General features: G+C 44.4%; 1 protein-coding gene and 1 non-coding gene across 5 annotated transcripts; both read left to right on the forward strand.

Moving 5' to 3' along the window:
* Window positions 1-6,141: 6,141 nt before the first annotated feature.
* Window positions 6,142-17,073, forward strand: LOC139279708 (CD276 antigen-like). 4 transcript variants are annotated; one of them, XM_070898860.1, is made up of 5 exons: window positions 6,144-6,289; window positions 10,873-10,943; window positions 11,427-11,780; window positions 12,688-12,972; window positions 16,115-17,073. In XM_070898860.1, exons 2-5 carry the CDS (start codon window positions 10,892-10,894, stop codon window positions 16,270-16,272), a joined length of 849 nt encoding a protein of 282 aa, XP_070754961.1. In that variant the 5' UTR covers window positions 6,144-6,289; window positions 10,873-10,891; the 3' UTR covers window positions 16,273-17,073. The 4 variants fall into 4 exon arrangements, with proteins under 4 accessions (XP_070754963.1, XP_070754961.1, XP_070754962.1 ...); XM_070898861.1 differs by having other exon boundaries at window positions 10,876-10,943; XM_070898862.1 differs by lacking the exon at window positions 12,688-12,972 and having other exon boundaries at window positions 6,142-6,289.
* A 6,025-nt stretch (window positions 17,074-23,098) lies between these two features.
* On the forward strand, window positions 23,099-23,170 carry trnaq-cug (transfer RNA glutamine (anticodon CUG)). The gene has a single exon. It is a non-coding gene; the product is annotated as a tRNA-Gln (tRNA).
* Window positions 23,171-24,156: the final 986 nt, after the last annotated feature.

Here is a 24,156-nt window from a genome sequence, read left to right on the forward strand (position 1 = left end):
TGAACCGCTGCACTTCGTGTGGTGAAGGTACTCCCACAGTGCTGTTAGGGAGGGAGTTCCAGGATTTGGGGTAATGGATAGCCATCAAAGGAATTATAAGACACTACATAAATGCAAGTTTTTTTTCTCCCTCTCTTCAACTACTTGCGTTGCACTGAAATAACAAATGTTGTGGATGTTACCAGGGTACCGTTGGTGGAACTCAAGGCGTTAGTGGTATCAACAATGCTTTGATTGCCCAGAAACATTCAAATAATTTTTTTAACTTCAGTAAATTAGTTACTGTTAATATTCCACTAGTAATATTTTCCATTACTGTTTCAACAAGAATTATAATATTGATTTGAAGACTGATACATTTTGTTCATTTAACATGACTTTACAAGTCAGAGATTGGGCTCCAAGCTCAGTTTGCAGATTCAATTACTGCTGCCTCGAACATAATGCTACTTTGTTCTTTGAGTCTAGTTTTCACACACATATCTAACCACCCATTCCATCCGAGATGGACAGTCTGTGTCACTCTTTTTCATACATCTGACACCTAACATTCCTCAGTGTTAACAGTTCTGTGTAAACTCGTGCATTTCTGGCAGCAGTATGGGTCATGTGGTACCGATCTCATTACATCACACAGAGCGAATATGCAAGCAAGAACTCAGGCTCCAAATAACTTCAGAATTCTTGCTCTACATGGACACCTCCCTCTGGCCTCTTACCCTCTCTAGACCTCTTCATTGCAAACTGCTGACGGGCCATCAATTTGTCTGCTCCCCTCACTCACTCCAACCTACCTCCCTCTGAACTTGCAGCACTCCGCTCGCTCAGATTCAACCCCAAACATGTCATTAAACCTGCTGACAAGGGTGGTGCTGTTGTTGTTTGGCGAACAAACCTCTACCTTGCAGAGGCTGATCGCCAACTCTCTGACACCTCCTCCTACCCCCCCCCCCCGGACCATGACCCCACTAGTGAACATCAAGCCATCATTTCCCAGACCTCCTCCCGTCTTTCCTCATTTAAATCTATCAGCATAACCCTCTATTCCCTTCTCCCTCATATACTTGTCTAGCCTCCCCTTAAAAATATTGTGGCCCTCCTGAATTGTGCGAGAACAGCTCCGCAGGTCGGGCTATAAAAGAGCTGGAGCGGCCGACCTGGGACATCGTGGCTCCCCCCCCACCCCCCGACCTGCGAGAGAACCGCTCTGCAGGTCGGGCTATAAAAGACCTGGAGCGGCGTATGACTTCAATCTCCAGCGTGAGCTGCTCCAAGTGTGCAACGTTTTTGAGATGGGCGACTGGGTGACGTCATCAAAACCCTGGTCGCCGTTTCGGTGCGTGGGCAGGAACATCGGCAGGGCCCAGGTACGGAGGAGTGGAAAGGTCGGGGCGGATGAGTGGCGAGTGTTTGTGGCAAGATGCGATGAATGTTTATGGCGGAGGAGCGGCGAGAGATCGTGGTAGAGGTGTGACAGATGAGGGTACAGGACCCAGAAGAACCGAGGGCCCAGGGGCAGCACGGGCCCAGCCCACACTGCGATATGTGCGCGCACTAGGTCCGTGCAGCAGAGCAGGTCTCCAGTCATCCTGGTTAACCCTTGCCACTGGATGAAGGCCTAGCTCTGTCAAGCCCGAGTGGTGGCTGATGTGCAACGGTCACCACACGTTAAAAAAAAAAATTCATGCATAGGCATCTTCCACCCCCTCAATTGGAGTTCAGGACTGGAACATCGGGTCCTTCATCGAAACATCTGTGAACTTGTGGAAGCAAGTCATCCTCGTTCGAGGGGCCGCCTATGATGATGAAATGCATCCATACTATGTGCTTCAACCACTCCCTGTGGTAGCGAGTTCCACATTCTCACCACTCTTTGGGTAAAGAATTTTATCTTATATTGATGACCTCTAGTAATGCTCTTCCCCACAAGTGGAAACATTCTCTCTGTATCCACTCTATCAAAACCGTTTATAATTTTAAAGACATCTGTTAGGTCACCCCTCAGCCTTCACTTTTCAACAGAAAAGAGACCCAGCCAGTTCATCCTTTCCTGTGATATGTATACCCTCGCATTTCTGGTTTTATCCTTCTAAATCTCCTCTGCACCCACTCCAGTGTCTCTATATCCTTTTTAATAATATGGCGACCAGAATTGTATGCAGTACTCCAAGTGTGGTCTAAGTGCATGTTTAGCATAACTTCCCTACTTTCCAATTCTATCCCTCTGGAAATAAACCCTCGTGCTTGGTTTGTTTTTATGGCCTTGCTAATCTGTGTGGCTACTTTGAGCGATTTGTGTATGTGTACTCCGAGATCCCTTTGTTCCTCCACCCCACCCAGACTCGCACCCTCCAAGTAATAAGTGACCTCCCTATTCTTCCTACCAAACTATAATACCTCACATTTATCTGTGTTGAACTTCATTTGCCAATTATATGCCCATTCTGCAAGTTTATTATTGTCCTCCTGTAATTTGTTGCAGTCCTCCTCAGTATTGACTATCCCCCAATTTGATGTCATCCGCAAATTGAGAAATAGTATTTTTTTATTCCGTCTAAATCATTAATATAAATTGTGAACAGCTGTGATCCCAGCACTGATCCTTGTGGAACATCACTACCCACCTTCTGCCACTGTGAATAGCTACCCTTTACCCCTACTCTCTGCTTTCTGTCTTGAAGCCAGATAGCGATCCATTCTGCTACTTGTCCCCTGACTCCGCATTCTCTGACCTTGTTCATTAATCTATTATGGGGTACCTTATCGAAGGCCTTTTGAGAATCTAGATAAATTACACCTACTGCATTACCATTGCCTACTTTCTCTGTTACCCCTTCAAAAAATTCAATGAGATCGGTCAAGCAAGACTTTCCCTTTTGAAATCCATGCAGACTATTCATTATTATATTTTTGGTTTCTAGATGTTCTTCTATTCTCTCCTTCATAGGGATTCCATTATTTTTCCTACCACCAATGTTAAGCTGACTGGTCTATAATTCCCTGGACATGTTCTATGCCCATTCTAAAATATAGATATTACATTAGCTATCTGCCAGTATCTGGCACTACACCTTTGCTAATGAGTTATTAAATATGTGTAGTAATGCCTCTGCTATCTCTTCCATATTCTGTGCGGTTCTGGTCTCCATTTGAAGAAAGTGCAAAAAGATTAACTAGGATGGGGGAATCCAGAACAAGAGGGCACAATCTTAAATTTAGAGCTGGGCCATTTAGGATTGAAATCAGGAAGCACTTTTTCTACACAAAGGGTAATAGATTGTGAATGCTGGGTCAATTGAAATTTTCAACACTGATAGATTTTTATTAGGTAAGCAAATAATAGATTAGGGAGCACAGGGGCGTAAATGGATTTGAGGTGCAGATCAGCCGAGATCACATTGAATGGTGGAATGGGCTCTCTGTATCCACTCTAAATGGCCTCCTCCTGTTCCTATGATAGGTGTTGCATTGTGAGTGGCTTAGCCAGTCACGTGATGTTCACAAGACTCAATAAAACCCCAGTCAGTTGGGTCTAGGTCATCCACCATGAGGTATGCAGTTGTGAGCCTGGTGACTAAACCTTTGTTAATAAACCAACCAGTTCTTTAACAGCAATGTGTTGACATGAATTCTTAAGCAAAGAACACACGAAGCAAATACATTACAATAGGGTAGATGTGAAAATATTGCTTCCACTTGTGTGTGAGTCAAGAACAATGGGATATAAATATAAGATTGCCACTAACTGATCAAACAAAGAATTTAGAAGGAATTTCTTTACACAAAGGGTGGTGGGTGTAGGGTTCCCAAATCCTCCATCTATCTACCAGAATGGGCAATTGATCGCTCAAACGCTGTTGCTGGAGAAGCGGGAGAAATGGTCCCTGCATGAGCAGTTCATGCATCCGCAGTATTCGTGCAGCCAATTCACATTGTCTGGGCCTTGCTGTCCCCCAACTATTGTCTCTCCTCATTCTTCCTACCAAAATGCATCGCCTCACACTTTTCAGCGTTGAATTTTATCTGCCGTTGAGTCCACCCATTCCACCAGCCTGCCTGTGTCCCTTTTAAGTCTATTACTATGCTCCTCATTGTTTACTACACTTCCAAGTTTTGTATCATCTGCAAATTTCAAAATTGTGCCCCGTACCCCGAAGTCCATTAATGTATATCAAAAACAACGGTGGCCCTAATACTGAACCCCGAGGACCACTGCATTCCTCCCTCCAGTCTGAGAAACAGCCATTAAATAGAATATGCAATTCAGGTGCAGCGTCCAAAATCCGGAATCCGTAATGTTCCGGAATCCGGACGCCGGGACGGTTCGTAGCAGGGTGGTCCGGAATCCGTAAAATGTTCCGGAATCCGGATCGGAAGACCCTGCTCGATCTTGGGGGCTGGCCTCGCTGCCGCTTGCCTCGCCGCCCTTACTTCGGGGTCTCCTCGCCGGCCCGCGCGAACTCCTCCTCGGCGGGCCCCGCCCGACAGCCTCCTCAGCGGGGCCTCGCCCAACAGCCTCCTCAATGGGGCCCTGCCCGACAGTCTCCTCAGCGGGGCCCTGCCTGAACACCATCTCAGCGGGGCCCTGCCTGATAACATCATTGGCAGGGCCCCGCCCAACAACATCCTTGGCGGGGCCGGCCCCACGACGATCTCCTCGGGGGGGGGGCTCCGGACAGCCTGAACAGCTCCTCGGCAGGTAATTCCCCCCTTTCTGACGTTCCGAAATCCAGAAATACCCGAACCTGGGCTCGGGTGTTTCCGGATTCGTGACGTCAGAAAGACGTTCCAAAATCCGGAAAAAGGCGAAATCCGGAACGGCCTCGGTCCCGAGGTTTCCGGATTCGGGACGCTGCGCCTGTACTTGCATTGGAGGCTGTTCAGGGAAGGTTCACGACGTTGATTCCTGAGATGAAGAGGTTATCATATGAAGAAAGGTTGAGCAGGTTGGGCCTGTACTCCTTGGAGTTTAGAAGAATGAGAGGTGATCTTATTGAAACATAAGAGATTCTGAGGGGGCTCGACAGGGTAGATGCAGAGAGCATGTTTCCCCTCAGGGGGAATCTAGAACTAGGGGGCATAGTTTTAGAATAAGGGGTCGGCCATTTAAAACTGAGATGAGGAGGAATTTCTTCTCTCAGAGAGTTGTAAATCTGTGGAATTCTCTGTCCCAGAGAGCTGTGGAGGCTGGGTCGTTGAATATATTTAAGGTGGTGATAAGACAGATTTTTGAGCGATAATGGAATAAAGGGTTATGGGGAGTGGGCAGGGAAGTGGAGCTGTGCCCAAGATCAGATCAGTCGTGATCTTATTAAATGGCGGAGCAGGCTCGAGGGGCCAGGTGGCCGACTCCTGCTCCTATTTCTTATGTTCTTATGTCTCGTGGTTGTGAAAGGCGCTATATAAATGCAGGACCTTCTTTTTTTTCTTTAGACACTTTACAGCCATCTAGACTCAGCACCGAGTTCGACAATTTAAACACCATAACCTCTGCCCCGATTTCTCTCTTGCCCAGGACAGCTGTTGATGATTCTGCCATTTCCATTTAGAATAATATTAATAAATAATAATAACTTTTATTTATATAGCGCCTTTTAATGTAGTAAAACGCCCCAAGGCGCTTCACAACAATTTTACAACACGTTAGATATTGACCAGGGATGGAAAGGGAGAAAAAGCGTGAGAAGGAATTGTAAAAAGAGGTTAAAGGCTCGGGTCCGAAGCAACAGCCAAAATGTGCTCACAGATAGAGACAGGCAGGGGGGGGAAATCTAAATTACACTGTAAATAATACAATAGTAAAATCAGTATAATAAAGATTACTTATAATTAAACAAAATTAAATAATATAGAGCATCATGATAAATTAAGCTAAAATTAGAAAATCTAAATTTAAATTGAAAAAAAAATTACACCCTATCTAGACTCATGTCTTGTTTCTTAACTTGTCCCATGACCTTTTGTCTCTCAATCTTCTGCCTCACAGCCTGTGACAGAAGGTATGCCTGCCGTCTTGCTCTTGCTGACGTTGTTTGGTTGTCACGGTAACGGTTGTCAGCTGGTAACGGAACGTCGCGCGAACGTTCCAGATACTTCGGTAATCGCGGCGCGTGATGCGTGATGATATAAACAGAGCGAGCCACGGGCGCTGCTATCATTTGTGGGCAGCGGAGAGTCTGGATCGCGAGCGCGAGAGAAGTCAGGGGAGGGAATACCGAGCGGAGAGTCCGGAGAGAGAGAGAGAGAGAGAGCGAGAGCGAGAGCGAGCGAGGGAGGGGGAGAGAGAGAGGTAAGTCAGGGGGGGGGGGGAATACCGAGCGGCGGGGTTAGAATCGGTACCGGGGAGTTCGGGTCGCCGTGGCTGCGCTCGGTGCCGATGGAACCTCCGTGAGACGCGGGCGGCGGGTGGGCTCCCGGGTTCCCAACTCTCCCGGGCCCCCAACTGGTTTCCCGGGAGACACAGAGCGAGACTTTGCTAAGTTGTGCTCAAACTTTAGTGTGGTCTAGTGAAGTGCGTAGTCTAGTGAAGTCTACTGGGTCTGATATCTCTGCATTTCCTGTCACTGCTGGAGAAACCACCGAAGTAGTGTTTATTCAAGCATTACTTGCCTTTAAATCTTTTTTGTTTCTAAAATTGTTAATCAGTCACCTTTATGGGGTAGGAGCTTGGTGATAGTGCATTTACCTCAGTAACATTTACAAACAGTGGGCAAATGTCATGAGAAATTTGTATTGTGCCTTACACGACCCTGGATGTATCCAGTGCTTTACAACAACTTGTGTTTTATATAGCACTTTTTTTTAATGTGAAATGTCCCAAGGTGCTTCACAGGATTATTATACGATAAAGCCAATGAAGTACTTTTTGATGTGTGGTCACTGTTGTAATTTAGGAAATGCAGCAGCCAATTTGTGTACAGCAAGCTCTCAAACTGCAATGTGATGATGACCAGATAATTTGTTTTCAGTGATGTTGTTTGAGGGATAAATATTGGCCATTACACTGGGGATAACTTGGAGAGGGGGCAGAAAAGAGTTACAAAGATTGGTTCCAGGTCTGAGTTATTTCAGCTACGTGGATAGAATCATAGAAATTTACAGCATTTTGGCCCATTGTGTCTGTGCTGGCTGATGAAAAGCTATCCAGCCTAATCCCACTTTCCAGCTTGAGGTCTGTAGCCCTGTAGGTTATGGCACTTCAAGTGCACATCCAAGTACTAAAATGTTGAGGGCTTCTGCCTCTACCACACTTTCAAGCCGTGAGTTCTAGACCCCCACCACCCTCTGAGTGAAGAAAGTTCTCCTCTAAACCTACCAATTACTTTAAATCTATGCCCACTGGTTGTTGACCCCTCTGCTAAGGAAAATGGGTCCTTCCTCTCCAATCTATCTCTGCCTTGTAATTTTATACATCTCTAAGATTTCCCCTCAGCCTTCTTGGTTCCAAAGAAAACCTATCCAATCTCCTCTTAGCTAAAATTCTCCAGTCCAGGCATCATCCTCTTAAATCTCTACCCGCTTGTGCAATCACATCTTTCCTGCAATGTGATGACCAGAACTGCATGCAGTATGCCTAGTTGTGGCCTAACCAGTGTTTTATACAGCTCAAGCATAACCTCCCTGCTCCTGTATTCCATGCCTTGGCTAATAAAGGCAAGTATTCTGCATAACTTCCTAACCACTAACCACCTGTCGTGCTACCTTCAGGGATTTGTGGACATGCACTCCAAGTTCCCTTTGTTCCTCTACACTTAATGTTCTACCATTTAATGTGTATTCCCTTGCCTTGTTAAAAAGGTGCAGCAGTTATAATGGGTGACTTTAATATGCACATAGATTGGGCTAGCCAAACTGGAAGCAATACGGTGGAGGAGGATTTCCTGGAGTGCATAAGGGATGGTTTTCTAGACCAATATGTTGAGGAACCAACTAGGGGGGAGGCCATCTTAGACTGGGTGTTGTGTAATGAGAGAGGATTAATTAGCAATCTCATTGTGCGAGGCCCCTTGGGGAAGAGTGACCATAATATGGTGGAATTCTGCATTAGGATGGAGAATGAAACAGTAATTTCAGAGACCATGGTCCAGAACTTAAAGAAGGGTAACTTTGAAGGTATGAGGCGTGAATTGGCTAGGATAGATTGGCGAATGATACTTAGGGGGTTGACTGTGGATGGGCAATGGCAGACATTTAGAGACCGCATGGATGAAGTACAACAATTGTACATTCCTGTCTGGCGTAAAAATAAAAAGGGGAAGGTGGCTCAACCGTGGCTATCTAGGGAAATCAGGGATAGTATTAAAGCCAAGGAAGTGGCATACAAATTGGCCAGAAATAGCAGCGAACCTGGGGACTGGGAGAAATTTAGAACTCAGCAGAGGAGGACAAAGGGTTTGATTAGGACAGGGAAAATGGAGTACGAGAAGAAGCTTGCAGGGAACATTAAGGCGGATTGCAAAAGTTTCTATAGGTATGTAAAGAGAAAAAGGTTGGTGAAGACAAACGTAGGTCCCCTGCAGTCAGAATCAGGGGAAGTCATAACGGGGAACAAAGAAATGGCGGATCAATTGAACAAGTACTTTGGTTCGGTATTCACTAAGGAGGATACAAACAACCTTCCGGATATAAAAGGGGTCAGAGGGTCTAGTAAGGAAGAGGAACTGAGGGAAATCTTTATTAGTCGGGAAATTGTGTTGGGGAAATTGATGGGATTGAAGGCCGATAAATCCCCAGGGCCTGATGGACTGCATCCTAGAGTACTTAAGGAGGTGGCCTTGGAAATAGCGGATGCATTGACAGTCATTTTCCAACATTCCATTGACTCTGGATCAGTTCCTATGGAGTGGAGGGTAGCCAATGTAACCCCACTTTTTAAAAAAGGAGGGAGAGAAAACAGGGAATTATAGACCGGTCAGCCTGACCTCAGTAGTGGGTAAAGTGATGGAATCAATTATTAAGGATGTCATAGCAGTGCATCTGGAAAATGGTGACATGATAGGTCCAAGTCAGCATGGATTTGTGAAAGGGAAATCATGCTTGACAAATCTTCTGGAATTTTTTGAGGATGTTTCCAGTAAAGTGGACAAGGGAGAACCAGTTGATGTGGTATATTTGGACTTTCAGAAGGCTTTCGACAAGGTCCCACACAAGAGATTAATGTGCAAAGTTAAAGCACATGGGATTGGGGGTAGTGTGCTGACGTGGATTGAGAACTGGTTGTCAGACAGGAAGCAAAGAGTAGGAGTAAACGGGTACTTTTCAGAATGGCAGGCAGTGACTAGTGGAGTGCCGCAAGGTTCTGTGCTGGGGCCCCAGCTGTTTACATTGTACATTAATGATTTAGACGAGGGGATTAAATGCAGTATCTCCAAATTTGCGGATGATACTAAGTTGGGTGGCAGTGTGAGCTGCGAGGAGGATGCTATTAGGCTGCAGAGTGACTTGGATAGGTTAGGTGAGTGGGCAAATGCATGGCAGATGAAGTATAATGTGGATAAATGTGAGGTTATCCACTTTGGTGGTAAAAACAGAGAGACAGACTATTATCTGAATGGTGACAGATTAGGAAAAGGGAAGGTGCAACGAGACCTGGGTGTCATGGTACATCAGTCATTGAAGGTTGGCATGCAGGTACAGCAGGCGGTTAAGAAAGCAAATGGCATGTTGGCCTTCATAGCGAGGGGATTTGAATACAGGGGCAGGGAGGTGTTGCTACAGTTGTACAGGGCCTTGGTGAGGCCACACCTGGAGTATTGTGTACAGTTTTGGTCTCCTAACTTGAGGAAGGACATTCTTGCTATTGAGGGAGTGCAGCGAAGGTTCACCAGACTGATTCCCGGGATGGCGGGACTGACCTATCAAGAAAGATTGGATCAATTGGGATTGTATTCACTGGAGTTCAGAAGAATGAGAGGGGACCTCATAGAAACGTTTAAAATTCTGACGGGTTTAGACAGGTTAGATGCAGAAAGAATGTTCCCAATGTTGGGGAAGTCCAGAACCAGGGGTCACAGTCTGAGGATAAGGGGTAAGCCATTTAGGACCAAGATGAGGAGAAACTTCTTCACCCAGAGAGTGGTGAACCTGTGGAATTCTCTACCACAGAAAGTAGTTGAGGCCAATTCACTAAATATATTCAAAAGGGAGTTAGATGAAGTCCTTACTACTCGGGGGATCAAGGGTTATGGCGAGAAAGCAGGAAGGGGGTACTGAAGTTTCATGTTCAGCCATGAACTCATTGAATGGCGGTGCAGGCTAGAAGGGCTGAATGGCCTGCTCCTGCACCTATTTTCTATGTTTCTATGTTTCTAACCTCCCCAAGTGCATTGCTTCACACTTCTCTGGATTGACTTCCATTTGCTACTGTTCTGCCACCTGACCAGTTCATTGATATCTTCCTGCAGTCTACAGAACTGGAGAAGCCGGTTCTCCTTGGAGCAGAGAAGGTTGAGATTTGATAGAATTGTTCAAAATTGAGGGGTCTAGACAGAATAGATTGAGCGAAACTGTTCCCATTGGCAGAAGGGTCGAGAGTCAGAGGACACAGATTTAAGGTGATTGGCAGCAGAACCAAAGGTGACATGAGGAAAAACTTTTTATGCAGCAAGTGGTTAGGATCTGGAATTCATTGCCTGAAAGGGTGGTGGAGGCAGATTCAATTGTGGCTTTCAAAAGGGAATTGACTTGAAGGAAAAAAATGTGCAGGGTTACAGAGAAAAGGGAGTGGGACTAGCTGAACTGTTCTTGCGGAGAGCTAGTACGGGTTCAACAGCCCGCATGGCATCCTTCCATGCTGTAACCATTAAGTCACTGTTGTGTATGTAGCTGTGGCAAAACACAATTTTCAATGGTGTTCATGTTATCTTGTTTTAGCAGCTGTTGAGACCATATCATGAGAAGTCTGCTTGCTGTTTTGTTGGCAATTGAATTCAGATTTGCTCTTGGTAAGACTTTTTAAATTTAGCTGTTTTCTTGCACACTTGAATAAAAAATCTATGCAGGTTGAGGTGGCCTTTTCACCATTTAGCAATGGGCCAAAGCGATAACAGTAGCTTCACTTGTAATGTTGGGTCTTTTTAATGGGCAAGATGGGTACTTCCCACATAAACATTGTTTGTGATGCTGAAAAGTACCAGAATTTTCAAAAACAGCCCTTCTATTTTGTGAGGTTGTTTGCTGATCATGTTGCTGCAATTAAGGGTGTCAGTTCTGAGGGTTGCTTATGTTGAAACACAACATTATTCCAATAGATCTCTTGGCATATCAACCCTTTGGGGAAGGGGGAGAAAATGCAGAGGCTGGGGATTGCTTTTTCATGCTTTCCTTTTCAACTTTGTGCTCTATTCAAGACTAAATCTTGTATTTGTCATCCTTTTAAGATAATTCTGTTCTTGGAACAATGTTACTAATTTTTTTTTAATTTACAGCTCTGTTTAAAGTCCATACCCCAAAAGTGCCTGTGACTGCTGTCCATGGCCAGTACACAGTGCTGAGATGCAGCTTTACAACTCTGGGGGAATCATCACTGCAGATGCTTATTATCAGTTGGCAACGTGCTGAGACAGAGGAACTTGTTTATAGTTATTATTATGGAAAAGAACAATTGAGTCGTCAAAGCCCTCAGTATTCAGGAAGGACCAGCTTATTCCCAGAGGAGTTCAAACGAGGGAACGCTTCAGTGAAGCTTGACCAAGTGAGACCAGAGGATGCCGGACAGTACAAATGTTTTGTCAGTAATGCACAAGGAAGTGGCGAGGGCATTGTGTCTCTCATATTTGCTGGTACATGCTTTATTTTTGTTTTCAGTTTTCTACTGTCAGTGCTGCAAATGAAAGTCATGCTGCTTTGCCTCCTTTTGGCCCCAATGAGTCTCCTCATTGAGAACCTGAGCCTTACAGACCAGGAATAGAATCAGAAATTTACAGTTTGGCCCATTGTGTCTGTGCTGGGTGACAAAGCTATCCAGCCTAATCCCACTTTCCAGCTCTGTCTGTAGCCCTGTAGGTTATGGCACCTCCAGTGCACATCCAAGCACTTTAAATGTGGTGAGGGTTTCTGTCTCTACCACCCTTTCAGGCAGTGAGTTCCAGACCCCCACCACCCTCGGTGAAGAAATTTCCCCTCTAAACCTCCTACCAATTACTTTAAATCTATGCCCCCTGGTGGTGGTTCCCTCTGCTGAGGGAAATGGGTCCTTCCTATCTGCTAGCTATCTATTCACCAATAAAATCATGAGGGGCCACCTCACCTGGGAAGATTCCAGGTTTGATGCCTAGACTCTGCTCACTTAGCTTCTCTCCACTGGAACAGTGCTGGTGGTGCAATGGCTGTCCTCACACACCTCAGTTAGGGTTGACACTCCTGTTTGCTCAGCAACCCATGTTGGAATTGTCTATACACAGCTCCAGGATCAGGCTGCACTGACAGCCTCGCAGGGGAAAAGCCCACTGATATTTACTATCCAGATTAAGTATGATTTTAGTTTAACAGCTGCCTGCAGGATATTGTGGGGTTTTCACCTTTTAATTTGGATACCTCCAAATTGATTGCAAACAGCAATATCTACTATTCTGTTTCTACTTGGATTTGTAGTTTTTGAGCATTTAGCTTTTATTGCATTATTCAATTAGTTAAAATTCCTGGTTGACAAGTTTATTTCTTGTTGCTAACACTTTTTAAAATCTACAGCATACTACACAGAACCTGACTTTTTCATCCAAGTAACGCCATTTGGGACAGTGTTCAGATTCGAGTCCCAAGGTTACCCTCCAGCTACTATTTCCTGGTACAATGAAGAAAATGAGGATATTTCGACACTGTCTGAGACTTCATACCAACAAAGTGGAGATGGTCTATACTCACTGCACAGTATTCTGGAAATCCATGACTCCAATAGGAGTTCTAACTACACATTCAGCTTAAGAAATGATGTTTTACACCAATCCATTTCCAGAACATTTGGTCTTTCTATAGGTAGGTTGTGTCCTCCACGCCGTACTCTTAACTTCCAGTTGTCTTGCGATATAATGCTGAATCACAACATAAGAATGTAAGAAATAGGCCATTTGGCCCCTCGAGCCTACTCTGCCATTTAATAAGATCATGGACTCAGCTCCACTTCCCTGCCTGCTCCCCATAACTCTGGACTCCATTCAAAAAATGTCTATCTCCACAAATGACCCAGCCTCCAATGCTCTGGGGCAGAGAATTCCAGATTTACAACCTTCTGAGGAAATTCCTCCTTCACCTCAGTTCTAAAATGGGCACCCCCCTTATTCTTAAACTATGCCCCCTAGTTCTAGATTCCCCCATGAGTGGCAACATCCCCTCCATTGGCCTTGTCAAGCCCCCTCAGTATCTTATCTCTTTCAATAAGATTACCTCTCATTCTTATCTCCAATGAGTATAGGTCCAACCTGCTCAACCTTGAGTCAAGCCCCTCATCTCTGGAATCAACCTAGTGAACCTTCTCTGAACTGCCTCCAATGCAAGTATATCCCTCATAAGAGATCAAAACTGTATGTAGTACTCTAGGTATGGTCTCACTTATGTTCATAAAGTAATGTAACTGAGTACTGTAGACATGAGTAAGTGTGACCTTGGCTCCATTTATTCAAACTCAAGTGTTGGTACAGCAAGGGAGGCCTGCTTATATACAGTGCTCCCAAGGATGCTGGGATCTCTTGGGACTCCTCTGGTGGTGGTATGATGCAGGTTGCACAGGGTTGCATACATATCACCAATACCCTGTACAGTTGTAGCAAGACTTCCCTGCTTTTATACTCTATCCCCCTTGCAATAAAGGCCAACATTCCATTTGTGTTCCTGATTACTTGCTGTAACTGCTTACTAACTTTGTTTCATGCACAAGGACTCTCTGATTTCCATGTACTGCAGCATTTTGCAATCTCTCCATTTAAATTTGTGCTTTTTCCTACCAAAATGGATAACCTCACACTTTTCCCACAATATACTCCATCTGCTAAATGTTTGCCCACTCTTAGTCTGTCTATATACCTTTGCAGATTATTTGTCACAACTTGCTTTCCCACCCATTTTTGTATCAGCAAACTTGGCTACATTACATCTTGATCTCCCTGCCATTTGATGCAGTGAAGGAAATCTTCCTTCAGTTCCTCTTCAGAAACCTATTTGTTACATGGGTATAACCATTTGCATCTTTTCAACTTTGGCCCTGCACTTCTTGACTTGATCTCAGCCTCACTATTTCCTTAGACGACAAATGCAGCTGCTGCATTGCTAGGTTGCTTTCAAAAGCTGTTTCCTTGTTTGTGCCAAACACTACTTTTAAATACCTTTAACTCTATCGCTCGAGTCCATTTATGACTTGGATATTCTCCCCAAATTTGGGGAGACTCCTTAATGCCTCCCACTTGCTCTTGGACAGGATATAAGCAAAATTATTATTTTTTCTCTATGCTATGTTGTACCTTCCACCCTATTCAGTGCATCTAAAACTCTGCTGTCCTTATCCTATCCTGCACTAAGACTGCTGGCCACCAACTCCTCGAATTAAAAATTCTTATCCTGGTGGCCAAGTCCTTTCATGGCCTGGTCTCTCCTCATCTAGCCCTGCAAACCTCTGAGAACTCTGCATTGCTCCAACTCTGACAACCTCTTGTGAATTCCCTACTGGTGTCACCCTGCCACTGGCAGCCATCTATACATTGTGCTCTGCAGTCTCTTGCTCTTTCCTCCTCCTTTATAAAATCCACCTTTGACCAAACTTTTAGTCACCTCTTTTATCTTTAAGGTGTCAGCTGTGCATCAGTGGCAGAAGCTTGGGTTCAAGTCCAACTCCAGAGATTTGAGCACGCAATCCAGGTTGACACTCCCAGTGCAGTGCTGTCAGGTGCCATCTTTGCAATGAGGTGTTAAACTGAGGCTGTGACTGCCCTCTCAGGAGTATGTAAAAGATCCCATTGCATTATTACAAAGAGGAGCAGGGGAGCTATCCCTGATGTCCTGCCCACTATTATCCTTCAACCAATATCACTTTTTCAAAAACGTAAAAAAAAACAGATTCTGGTCATTAACTAATGTTTTTGGGAGCTTGCTGTAAGCAAATTGGCTGTCTGATTTCCTACACATGTGACTACCCTTAAAGTACTTCATTGGCTGTAAAGTGCTTTGGGGTTGTGAATGGCGCTATATAAATACAAGTGTTTTTTTTGGCTGATTAAATTACTGTGAAGTGCCTTGGGATGTATGTCTGTTAAAGTTGCCAAGCAATGCATTTTGTTGTTTCTGGCTTGGGCTACTACTACATTCCTGACGTTCCAGGTCCCAAACTTCATGGAGTGGTGGAAGATGCCTGTACGTGAGTTCTTTTAACATGGGGTGGTCATTGTACACTGGCTACTACATGGTTCAGCTCTGCTGGGCAGGCCACATTGTTTGCATGCCAGACAGGAGACTCTCAAAGAAAGTGCTCTACTCTGAACTCCTTCATGGCAAACGAGCCAAAGGTGGGCAAAGGAAACGTTACAAGGACACTCTAAGCCTTCCTGATTAAGTGCAACATCCCCACCGACACCTGGCAGTCCCTGGCCAAAGACCACCCTAAGTGGAGGAAGTGCTTCTGGGAGGGCGCAATGCACCTCGAGTCTCATTGCCGAGAGCATGCAGAAATCCAACACAGGCAGTGGAAAGAGCATGCGGCAAACCTGTCCCACCCTCCCTTTCCCTCAACTACCATCTCTTTCCCACCTGTGACAGGGACTATGGTTCTCATTGGACTATTCAACCACCTTAGAAACATAGTACTCCATTCCTGCTTTCTCTCCATACCTTGACCCCTTTGGCCATAAGGGCCACATCTAACTCCCTTTTGAATATATCTAAGGACTCATTCTAAGAGTGGAAGCAAGTCTCCCTCGATTCTGAGGGACTGCCTGATGATGGTTGTTACATTATCCAATGTTTTTAAAAAAATATATATATTATATATATATATATATATTAAATATTATTTATACTTAAATGCAGTCACACTTTTCTGATGGTTGTACCTGTACTTTAAACTATTAGCAAAGGACCAAACCAGCACTGAAACCACTGCCACAATGATCAATTGTTTTCTTCCTTTTCACAGAATGGAAAACTGAAGTTCTTACAAGAAATCGCTGGATAATTGCAGGTGTTCTTGTTGCTGCTGAATTTATAATCATTTTAATTCTCATCGTGGCTGTGTGCCAGAAACGTGCTTCACTGGAAAATGGAATTAAACAAGATGGACTCAGCATTACGTGATGGATGATTCAAGAAAATGCATGATATTGAGCGCTAACTATCCCATCCACCATGAAGACCAATTTACTGCTGTAGCAGGGTTATTGCTTCTCTCAACTCTTTTGCAAGTGAGCCCCAGGTGGGCAGAAGAAACATTTCAAGGACACCCTCAAAGCCTCCTTGATGAAATGCAACATCCCCACCAACACCTGGGAGCACCCTACATGGAGGAAGTGCATCCAGGAGGGTTCTGAGCACCTAGAGTCTCATCACCGAGGTCATGCAGAAAACTAGTGCAGGCAGCGGAAGGAGCGTGCGGCAAACAAGTCCCACCACCCTTTCCTTCATTGGCTGTCTGTTCCACCTGTGACGGAGACTGTAACTCCCGTATTGGACTGTTCAGTCACCTAAGAACTCACTTTTAGAGTGGAAGCAAGTCTTCCTAGATTTTGAGGGACTGCCGATGATATTCAAGACTGAGTTCGATAGATTTTTGGGCACCGGGGAATCGAGGGATTTGGAGATAGGGTGGGAGAGTTGAAGTAGATCAGCCATGATCTCATTGAATGGCGGAGCAGACTCGGGACCTTATGGCCTGCTCCCAATTCTTATGTTATCACTCATGGTTACTCTTGAGTAACAGCTGAGAAGATAAACAGATGTAAATAATTACATGACTCATTTGAAATTAGTTTCATCATTTTAAAAATAGTATTACTTTTAGTTTAGAATTGTTTTAGCATATCAGGAGAATGCAGAATCACCTGTAAGTTTGAAGAACATGGTGTGAATTTTCTTGTGTATTAAAAAATTTATAAATTACTGTATTGGTTTCTGTCATATGATTAATAGTGCCTGAGTTGCACTTCAGTCAGCTGCTGTGTGACATCGGTTAAGCAATCTCCCCTGCAATAGTCATGATGCGTGCAAGTTTAGTGTGAAACTGCCCTTTCACACTAGAGTTGAGCAAAGTCCAGAAATTGGTATTGGTGTGCTTTTTGTATTAGATAAATTGTGCATGCCTAAAAGATTGAGAAATACCCACAATATTGCTATTTTTGATCTGTAAACTAAACTGGGAATGTTCTTCCTCATAATGGGCCAGTGAATGAGAAGTGCAGAAATTAAATCCTCAATTCAATTAGGAGCAATTCTTAATCAAAATAGGTACACAAAGTTAATTACTCATTGAAACATAGGAACAGTAGTAGGCCATTCAGCCCCTCGAGCCTGTTGCTCAATGAGATCATGGCTGATCTGTGACCTAACTCCATATACCTGCCTTTGCCCATATCCCTCAATACTGTTAGTTAACACACATCTATCAATCTCAGATTTTAAAATTAACATTGATCTAGCATCAATTGTTTGCAGAAGAGTTCCAAACTTCTAAGATTAGTCAATTTGCTCAAGTTTTATTTAAATAAATTAATACCAACTGTGTATTAACACTATTCTTTATACACAAATATAGTTGGCTTACAACAACTTTTATTTATATAGTGCCTTTAATGTAGTAAAATGTCCCAAGGCGCTTCACAGCAGTGTTGGACAAAACAGATACATTGACACTGAGCTGCATAAGAAATTGGCAGATGATCAAAAGCTTGGTTAGAGGTAGGTTTTAAGGAGCATCTTAAAGGAGGAAAGAGAGGCGTGGAGGTTTACGGAGAGTTCGAGCTTGGGGCCCAAGCAGCTGAAGGCACGGCCACCGATGGTTGAGCAGTTATAATTAGGGATGCAAGAGGGCAAAATTTGAGGAGCGCAGACATCTCATGGGGTTGAGGCTGAAATAGGTTGCAGAGATGGGGAGGGGCAAGGCCATGGAGAGATTTGTAAAGGACATGCTTATTTGTACAGCAAAAATGGCTGTGGTGCTCCACCCATTGTCTGATTGGTCCCCTTAGAGGATAAGCCATACCCTGAAGTTTCAGATTCTGGGCTGGGAGGGAAGCTTGACAGATGTCGTGGGGGGGGGGGGGGCCTTGACAGATGAATGTCTGTCAAAAAGTGCTGTGCAGTGTTAACGGGAGCCAATGTAGGTCAGTGAGCAGGTGGGTGATCGGGTGAGAGTTAGGACACGGGCTGCCGAGTTACTTACAAGGCAAAGTAGCCAGCTTAGTGAAAAGGTCGATGAGAAAAATACTGAGTAGCTTGTCAAAGTGCAAATATTTTTTAATCACAATAGACTGTAGCTGAACAAAACACGTTGAAAAGGCATAATGTCACAGGCCTTGAAAAGGCAGGTGTTCTAACGGCTTGAAAAAAACAAGACACAGCTGGGGCTGGGATCTGCTCAACAATAGAAACTAGATTGATAGTATTAGGCAGTCCCTCGTATTGAGGATGACCCCTTCTGCACCAAAAAGAAATGAGTTCACAGGTGTTTCAATGAGGGACCTGACATTCTAGGCTCCGAACTACATATTGAAGGGTGGCAGATGCCTGTGCGTGGACTCTTAACGTGGGGTGGGCTTTGCACACCAGTCAACACTTGGGCTTGACCGAGCTAGGTCTTGATCCAGTGGAAAGAGTTAACCAAGATGATTGGAGACCAAGCTCTGCAGCACCGACCTAGTGTGGACTGGCCCGTACTGCCCCAGAACATAAGAAATGGAAGCAGGAATAGTCCATACGGCCCCTCGACCCTGTTCCGCCATTCAATAAGATCATGGCTGATCTGATCATGGACTCAGCTCCACTTCCCCGCCCGCTCCCCATAACCCCTTATCGTTTAAGAAACTCTATTTCTGTCTTAAATTTATTCAACGTCTCAGCTTCCACAGCTCTGAGGCAGTGAATTCCAGAGATTTACAACCCTCTAATAAATTTCTCCTCATCTCAGTTTTAAATGGATGGCCCCTTCTAAAATCGTGCCCTCTAGTTCTAGTCTCCCCATCAGTGGAAACATCCTCTCTGCATCCACCTTGTCAAGCACCTTCATAATCTTATACGTTTCGATAAGATCACCTCTCATTCTTCTGAATTCTAATGAGTAGAGGCCCAACCTACTCAACCTTTCCTCATATGTTAACCCCCTCATCCCCAGAATCAACCTAGGTGAACCTTCTCTGAACTGCCTCCAAAGCAAGTATATCCTTTTGTAAATATGGAAACCAAAACTGCATGCAATATTTCAGGTGTGGCCTCACCAATACCTTATATAGCTGTAGTAAGACTTCCCTACTTTTATGCTCCATTCCCTTTGCAATAAAGGCCAAGATACCATTGGCCTTCCTGATCACTTGCTGTACCTGCATACTATCATTTTGTGTTTCATGCACAAGTACCCCCAGGTTCCGCTGTACTGTGGCACTTTGCAATCTTTCTCCATTTAAATAATAACTTGCTCTTTGATTTTTTTTTTTGCCAAAGTGCATGACCTCACACTTTCCAACATTATACTCCATCTGCCAAATTTTTGCCCACTCACATAGCCTGTCTATGTCCTTTTGCAGATTTTTTGTGTCCTCGCACATTGCTTTTTCTCCCACCTTTGTATCATCAGCAAACTTGGCTACGTTACACTCAGTCCCTTCTTCCAAATCGTTAATATAGATTGTAAATAGTTGGGGTCCCAGCACTGATCCCTGTGGCACCCCACTAGTTATTGGTTGCTGCCCCTGGGCCCTCGCCTCTTCTGGGCCCTCAACCCTTGCCTCTCCTGGGCCCCGATCTCTCTCCACTCCTCCCCCCCGATCAAAAACGGAGCAGGTGTAACAGGACATCAATTAGTCTCCCCTTATCTTTGAGACATCAAATATCGACACACTGTTATTTAAAATATCAAAATATTAAACTCCAGCCTAGTTGAAGGGTTAGTAACATCAGCAGAAACAAACGACAACTAACAGAATGAACGCGATTCAGTAAGGATGTGAATAACAGCAGTAATAACTCACCAGCGAATTCACACTGGGGAGAGACCGTTCACCTGCTCAGTGTGTGGGAAGGGATTCACTCGGTCATCCAACCTGCTGAGACACCAGTGAGTTCACACGTGACTGCTGGGGTTGGATTCTGCTGTTAGTGCTGCTGGTATGGTATAGGTACTGAGCAAGGGATATCGGGGCTGGCTGGTTTAGGGCTGGGAGTGCAGCAGAGAGATCATGGGGCGGCGGGCGGGCGGTGCGGTGGATTGCGGGGTCAGGCCAGCAATTGCGGGAATCGGCAGCGAGGAAGGACTTCAATTTGTTCATGTCGGAGTTCTACGCATGCGCCATCCGATGGCCGGGAATGGTTCCGGATAAGGGAGTTCCGGATAAGGGAGGTTCAACCTGTAATCATTTGCTTTTTAAATTTTTTTCTGCCAAAGTGGATAACCTCACACTTTCCCACATTGTACTCCATCTACCAAATGTTTGCCTACTCACTTAGCCTGTCTATATCCCGTTGCAGATTTTTTTGTGTCCTCCTCACAACTGGCTTTCCCTCCCATCTTTGTTTCATCAGCAAACTTGGCTACATTACACTCGGTCCCTTCATCCAAATCATTAATATAGATTGTAAATAGTTGAGGCCCCAACACCGATCTCTGTGGCACCCCACTAGTAACTGTTTGCCAACAGGAAAATGACTAATTTATCCCAACTCTCTGTTTTCTATTAGTTAGCCAATCCTCTATCCAAGCTAATATATTACCCCCAACCCCGTGAACTTTCATCTTGTGCAGATATGGCCTGTTGTAAGAAGCAGAATGTTTTTTTTTGTCAATCCATACTTTATAAAGTTCTTATGAATCAATAGAACCAATACATTTCTATTAGCACAGCATGTGTTTTCTTTCCTTCAGTGACCTAATTCAATAGATCTTATCTGATATCTTGTTCTGAATCAACCATCTTACTCTCAGAATCTCTCCAATGCATCACTTACTCACATATACTGCGGGAGTGCTGCACTGTCAGAGGTGCCATCTTTCGGATGAGACGTTAAACTGAGGCCCTGTCTACCCTCCATAGCACCACCTTGAAGAAGAGCAGAGGAGCCCCTCCAATTTCCCGGCCAATTCATCCCACAACCAACACCACCAAACCAGATTATCTGGCTGACATCACACTGCTACTGCTGTGGCCCTGCTGTGTGCAAACCTGCCGCCACACTCCCCACACCACAACAGTGACCACACCCCAAAAGTAGTTCACCGGGTGCAATGCTCTTCGAGACATCCCGAGGCCATGAAAACGCTATACAAAATGCTAGTCTTTCTTTTATATGCATTAATAAATTATGCAGTAAAACTTAGCTAATAATGCAGGCGCCTTAATGACAAGCTAACCAATATGCATATGCTACTCTTCTGGTTGTGACATTTGGGATTAGAGTAATAAGTACTGAATCGTGTTCATTCTGTTGCCGTTTGTTTCTGCTGATGTTAATAAACCTTCAACTAGGCTGGAGTTTAATATTTTTATATTTCAAATAAATAACAGTGTCGATATTTGATGTCTCCAAGATAAGAGGAGACTAATTGACGTCCTGTTAATGACTGCTTCATTTTTGATCGGGGCAGAGGAGCAGTGAGAGATTGGGGCCCAGGAGTGTCGTGATCGGGGCCAAGGAGAGGTGAGGGTTCAGGGCCCAGGAGAGCCGAGGGCCAGCCAGCCCACACTGCGATCTATGGACAGTAGGCGCATGTGTGCGCACTAGGTCCGTGCAGCAGAGCTTGGTCTCCAGTCGTCTTGGTTAACCATTGCCACTGGTCAGGCCCGTGTGGTGGCTGGTGTGCAACGGCCACCCCACGTTAAAAGAATCCATGCACAGGCATCTTCCACCCTTCAACATGTAGTTTGGGACCTAGAATGTCATGTCCCTCATTGAAACACCTGTGAACTCATCCCTTTTTGGTGTGGAAGCAAGTCATCCTCGATACGAAGGACTGCCTAATACTATACTAATACCACACCACCGAATTGATATGTCTTACAAGCCAGGTAATGTGTTTCATAGAAAAACATAGAAAGTAGGTGCAGGAGTAGGCCATTCGGCCCTTCGAGCCTGCACTTTTTTTGGTATGTACCGTAATTGACATGTGAGAAAAGCATAAATGGATTATTACTATTTTTTAAACATCAAACTACTGTATTGTGTATGCCATCTAATTAATTTAAATACATTCTCAATAATCAGTGCATGATTTTGCATTTAATATTTTGAAACCCAAATTATTTGAATAAAGCTGATGAATTAAGAGTCTTGCACACTTAATGAAATATCATTCATGTTTGCTGCCTGTTAAAAATTGGATGTGATTTTTCTTTTTTAACTGTTTTTGTAAAAGATACCGATAACTACACCAGTCAAACTGTATTTCGTTTAAAGTCACCGATTTAAATGATTGATCCAAATACTCTCAAAATCTGAAAGCCATTAGCAATTCTGAGAAAATAATAAATTGCTGTAGTGAAATGGACTGTCCAATCAGGCAATATCTTGATGTAACTTGCATCATATTACATCAGGGCATTGCCAGATATTTCCTGGTCAAAAGCAGCCTGACAACTGACCTGGGCTGGCGGAATCTAGGCTTGCTTTGGACCTGTCACACTAGGCTAGTGCTATCAGCCCCGGCTGGTAATAACTCCCCAAATCTCAATAAGGGAGTTTCAATAGATAGATTACAAGACATGTGCCACAATAATATCAACAGCTGCCGAAAGCACCTGCATTCACGATAATTTTTAATTGGAAAGGAAGCGATGCAACTATTTTAAGCAGGAACTGTTGCCCCCGCCAGCCGTTATTTACACGTGGAATTATCTGCGTCAGACGATAGAAAATTTCCATAACATGCACAGACTTGCAGCACGGTCTCGGTTATATAAGAAGCCTCCAAAGTCCTTTACACGGTTCCATGGTGTAATGGTTAGCACTCTGGACTCTGAATCCAGCGATCCGAGTTCAAATCTCGGTGGAACCTTGCTTTTTAACAAAAATTGTATCTGCAAAGAACTAAATTGGTGCAATCAGGTTTAATATAATTCAGCAAATCAGATGTGCCACAACTGAGAGATTGCAGCTGCCGGCAAAGATTGAACAGGCCTTCTGCCTTTAGAAAAGGCAATACGAAAGCAAAGGTTTTACATAGGATATATATGGCATACAAACAGGCCATTCGGCCCAACCAGCCCATGCCGGCGTTTACAATGAAGAAAGACTTGCATTTATATAGCGCCTTTCACGACCACTGGACGCCTCAAAGCGCTTTACAGCCTATGAAGTACTTTTTCAAGTGTAGTCACTGTTGTAGTGTGGAAATATGCTCCACTCGAGCCTCCTCCCGTCTTTCTTCATCTAAATCTTTCCGCATAACCCTCTTTTCTCTTCTTCCTCATATGCTTATCTAGCCTCCCCTTAAATGCATTTGTACTATTTGCCTCAACCACTCCCTATGGTATTCTCGCCACTCTCTGGGTAAAGAAGTTTCTTCTGAATTCCCTATTGGATTTCTTGGTGACTATCTTATATTGATGGCCTCTCGTTATGCTCTTCCTCACAAATGGAAGTATTCTCTCTGCATCCACTCTATCAAAACCTTTCATAATTTTAAAGACCCACCCCCAAAAAAAATATTAAAGGGAAGATTGCTGAGAGGTCATAGAATCATAGAAGTTTACAGTACGGAAGGAGGCTGTTTCGACCCATCGTATCCACGCTGGCCAACAAGAGGCTATCCAGCCTAATCCCACTTTCCAGCTCAAGATCCGTAGCCCTGTAGGTTACGGCACTTATACGAACATAAGAAATAGGAACAGGAGTAGGCCATACAGCCCCTCGAGCCTGCTCGCCATTCAATAAGATCATGGCTGATCTGTTCATGAACTCAGCTCCACTTCCCCGCCCGCTCTCCATAACCCCTTATCGTTTAAGAAACTGTCTATTTCTGTCTTAAATTTATTGGATGTC

Source organism: Pristiophorus japonicus, chromosome 14 (genome assembly GCF_044704955.1).
Source record: "Pristiophorus japonicus isolate sPriJap1 chromosome 14, sPriJap1.hap1, whole genome shotgun sequence".
In the NCBI taxonomy this organism is placed as follows: domain Eukaryota; kingdom Metazoa; phylum Chordata; class Chondrichthyes; family Pristiophoridae; genus Pristiophorus; species Pristiophorus japonicus.

Coding starts and splice junctions, on each gene's coding strand:
- LOC139279708 (XM_070898860.1), top strand. CDS start 10,892: ATGAGAAGTCTGCTTGCTGTTTTGTTGGCAATTGAATTCAGATTTGCT. Junction 10,944..11,426: donor TGAATTCAGATTTGCTCTTG/GTAAGACTTTTT, acceptor TTTAATTTACAG/CTCTGTTTAAAGTCCATACC. Junction 12,973..16,114: donor AACATTTGGTCTTTCTATAG/GTAGGTTGTGTC, acceptor TCCTTTTCACAG/AATGGAAAACTGAAGTTCTT.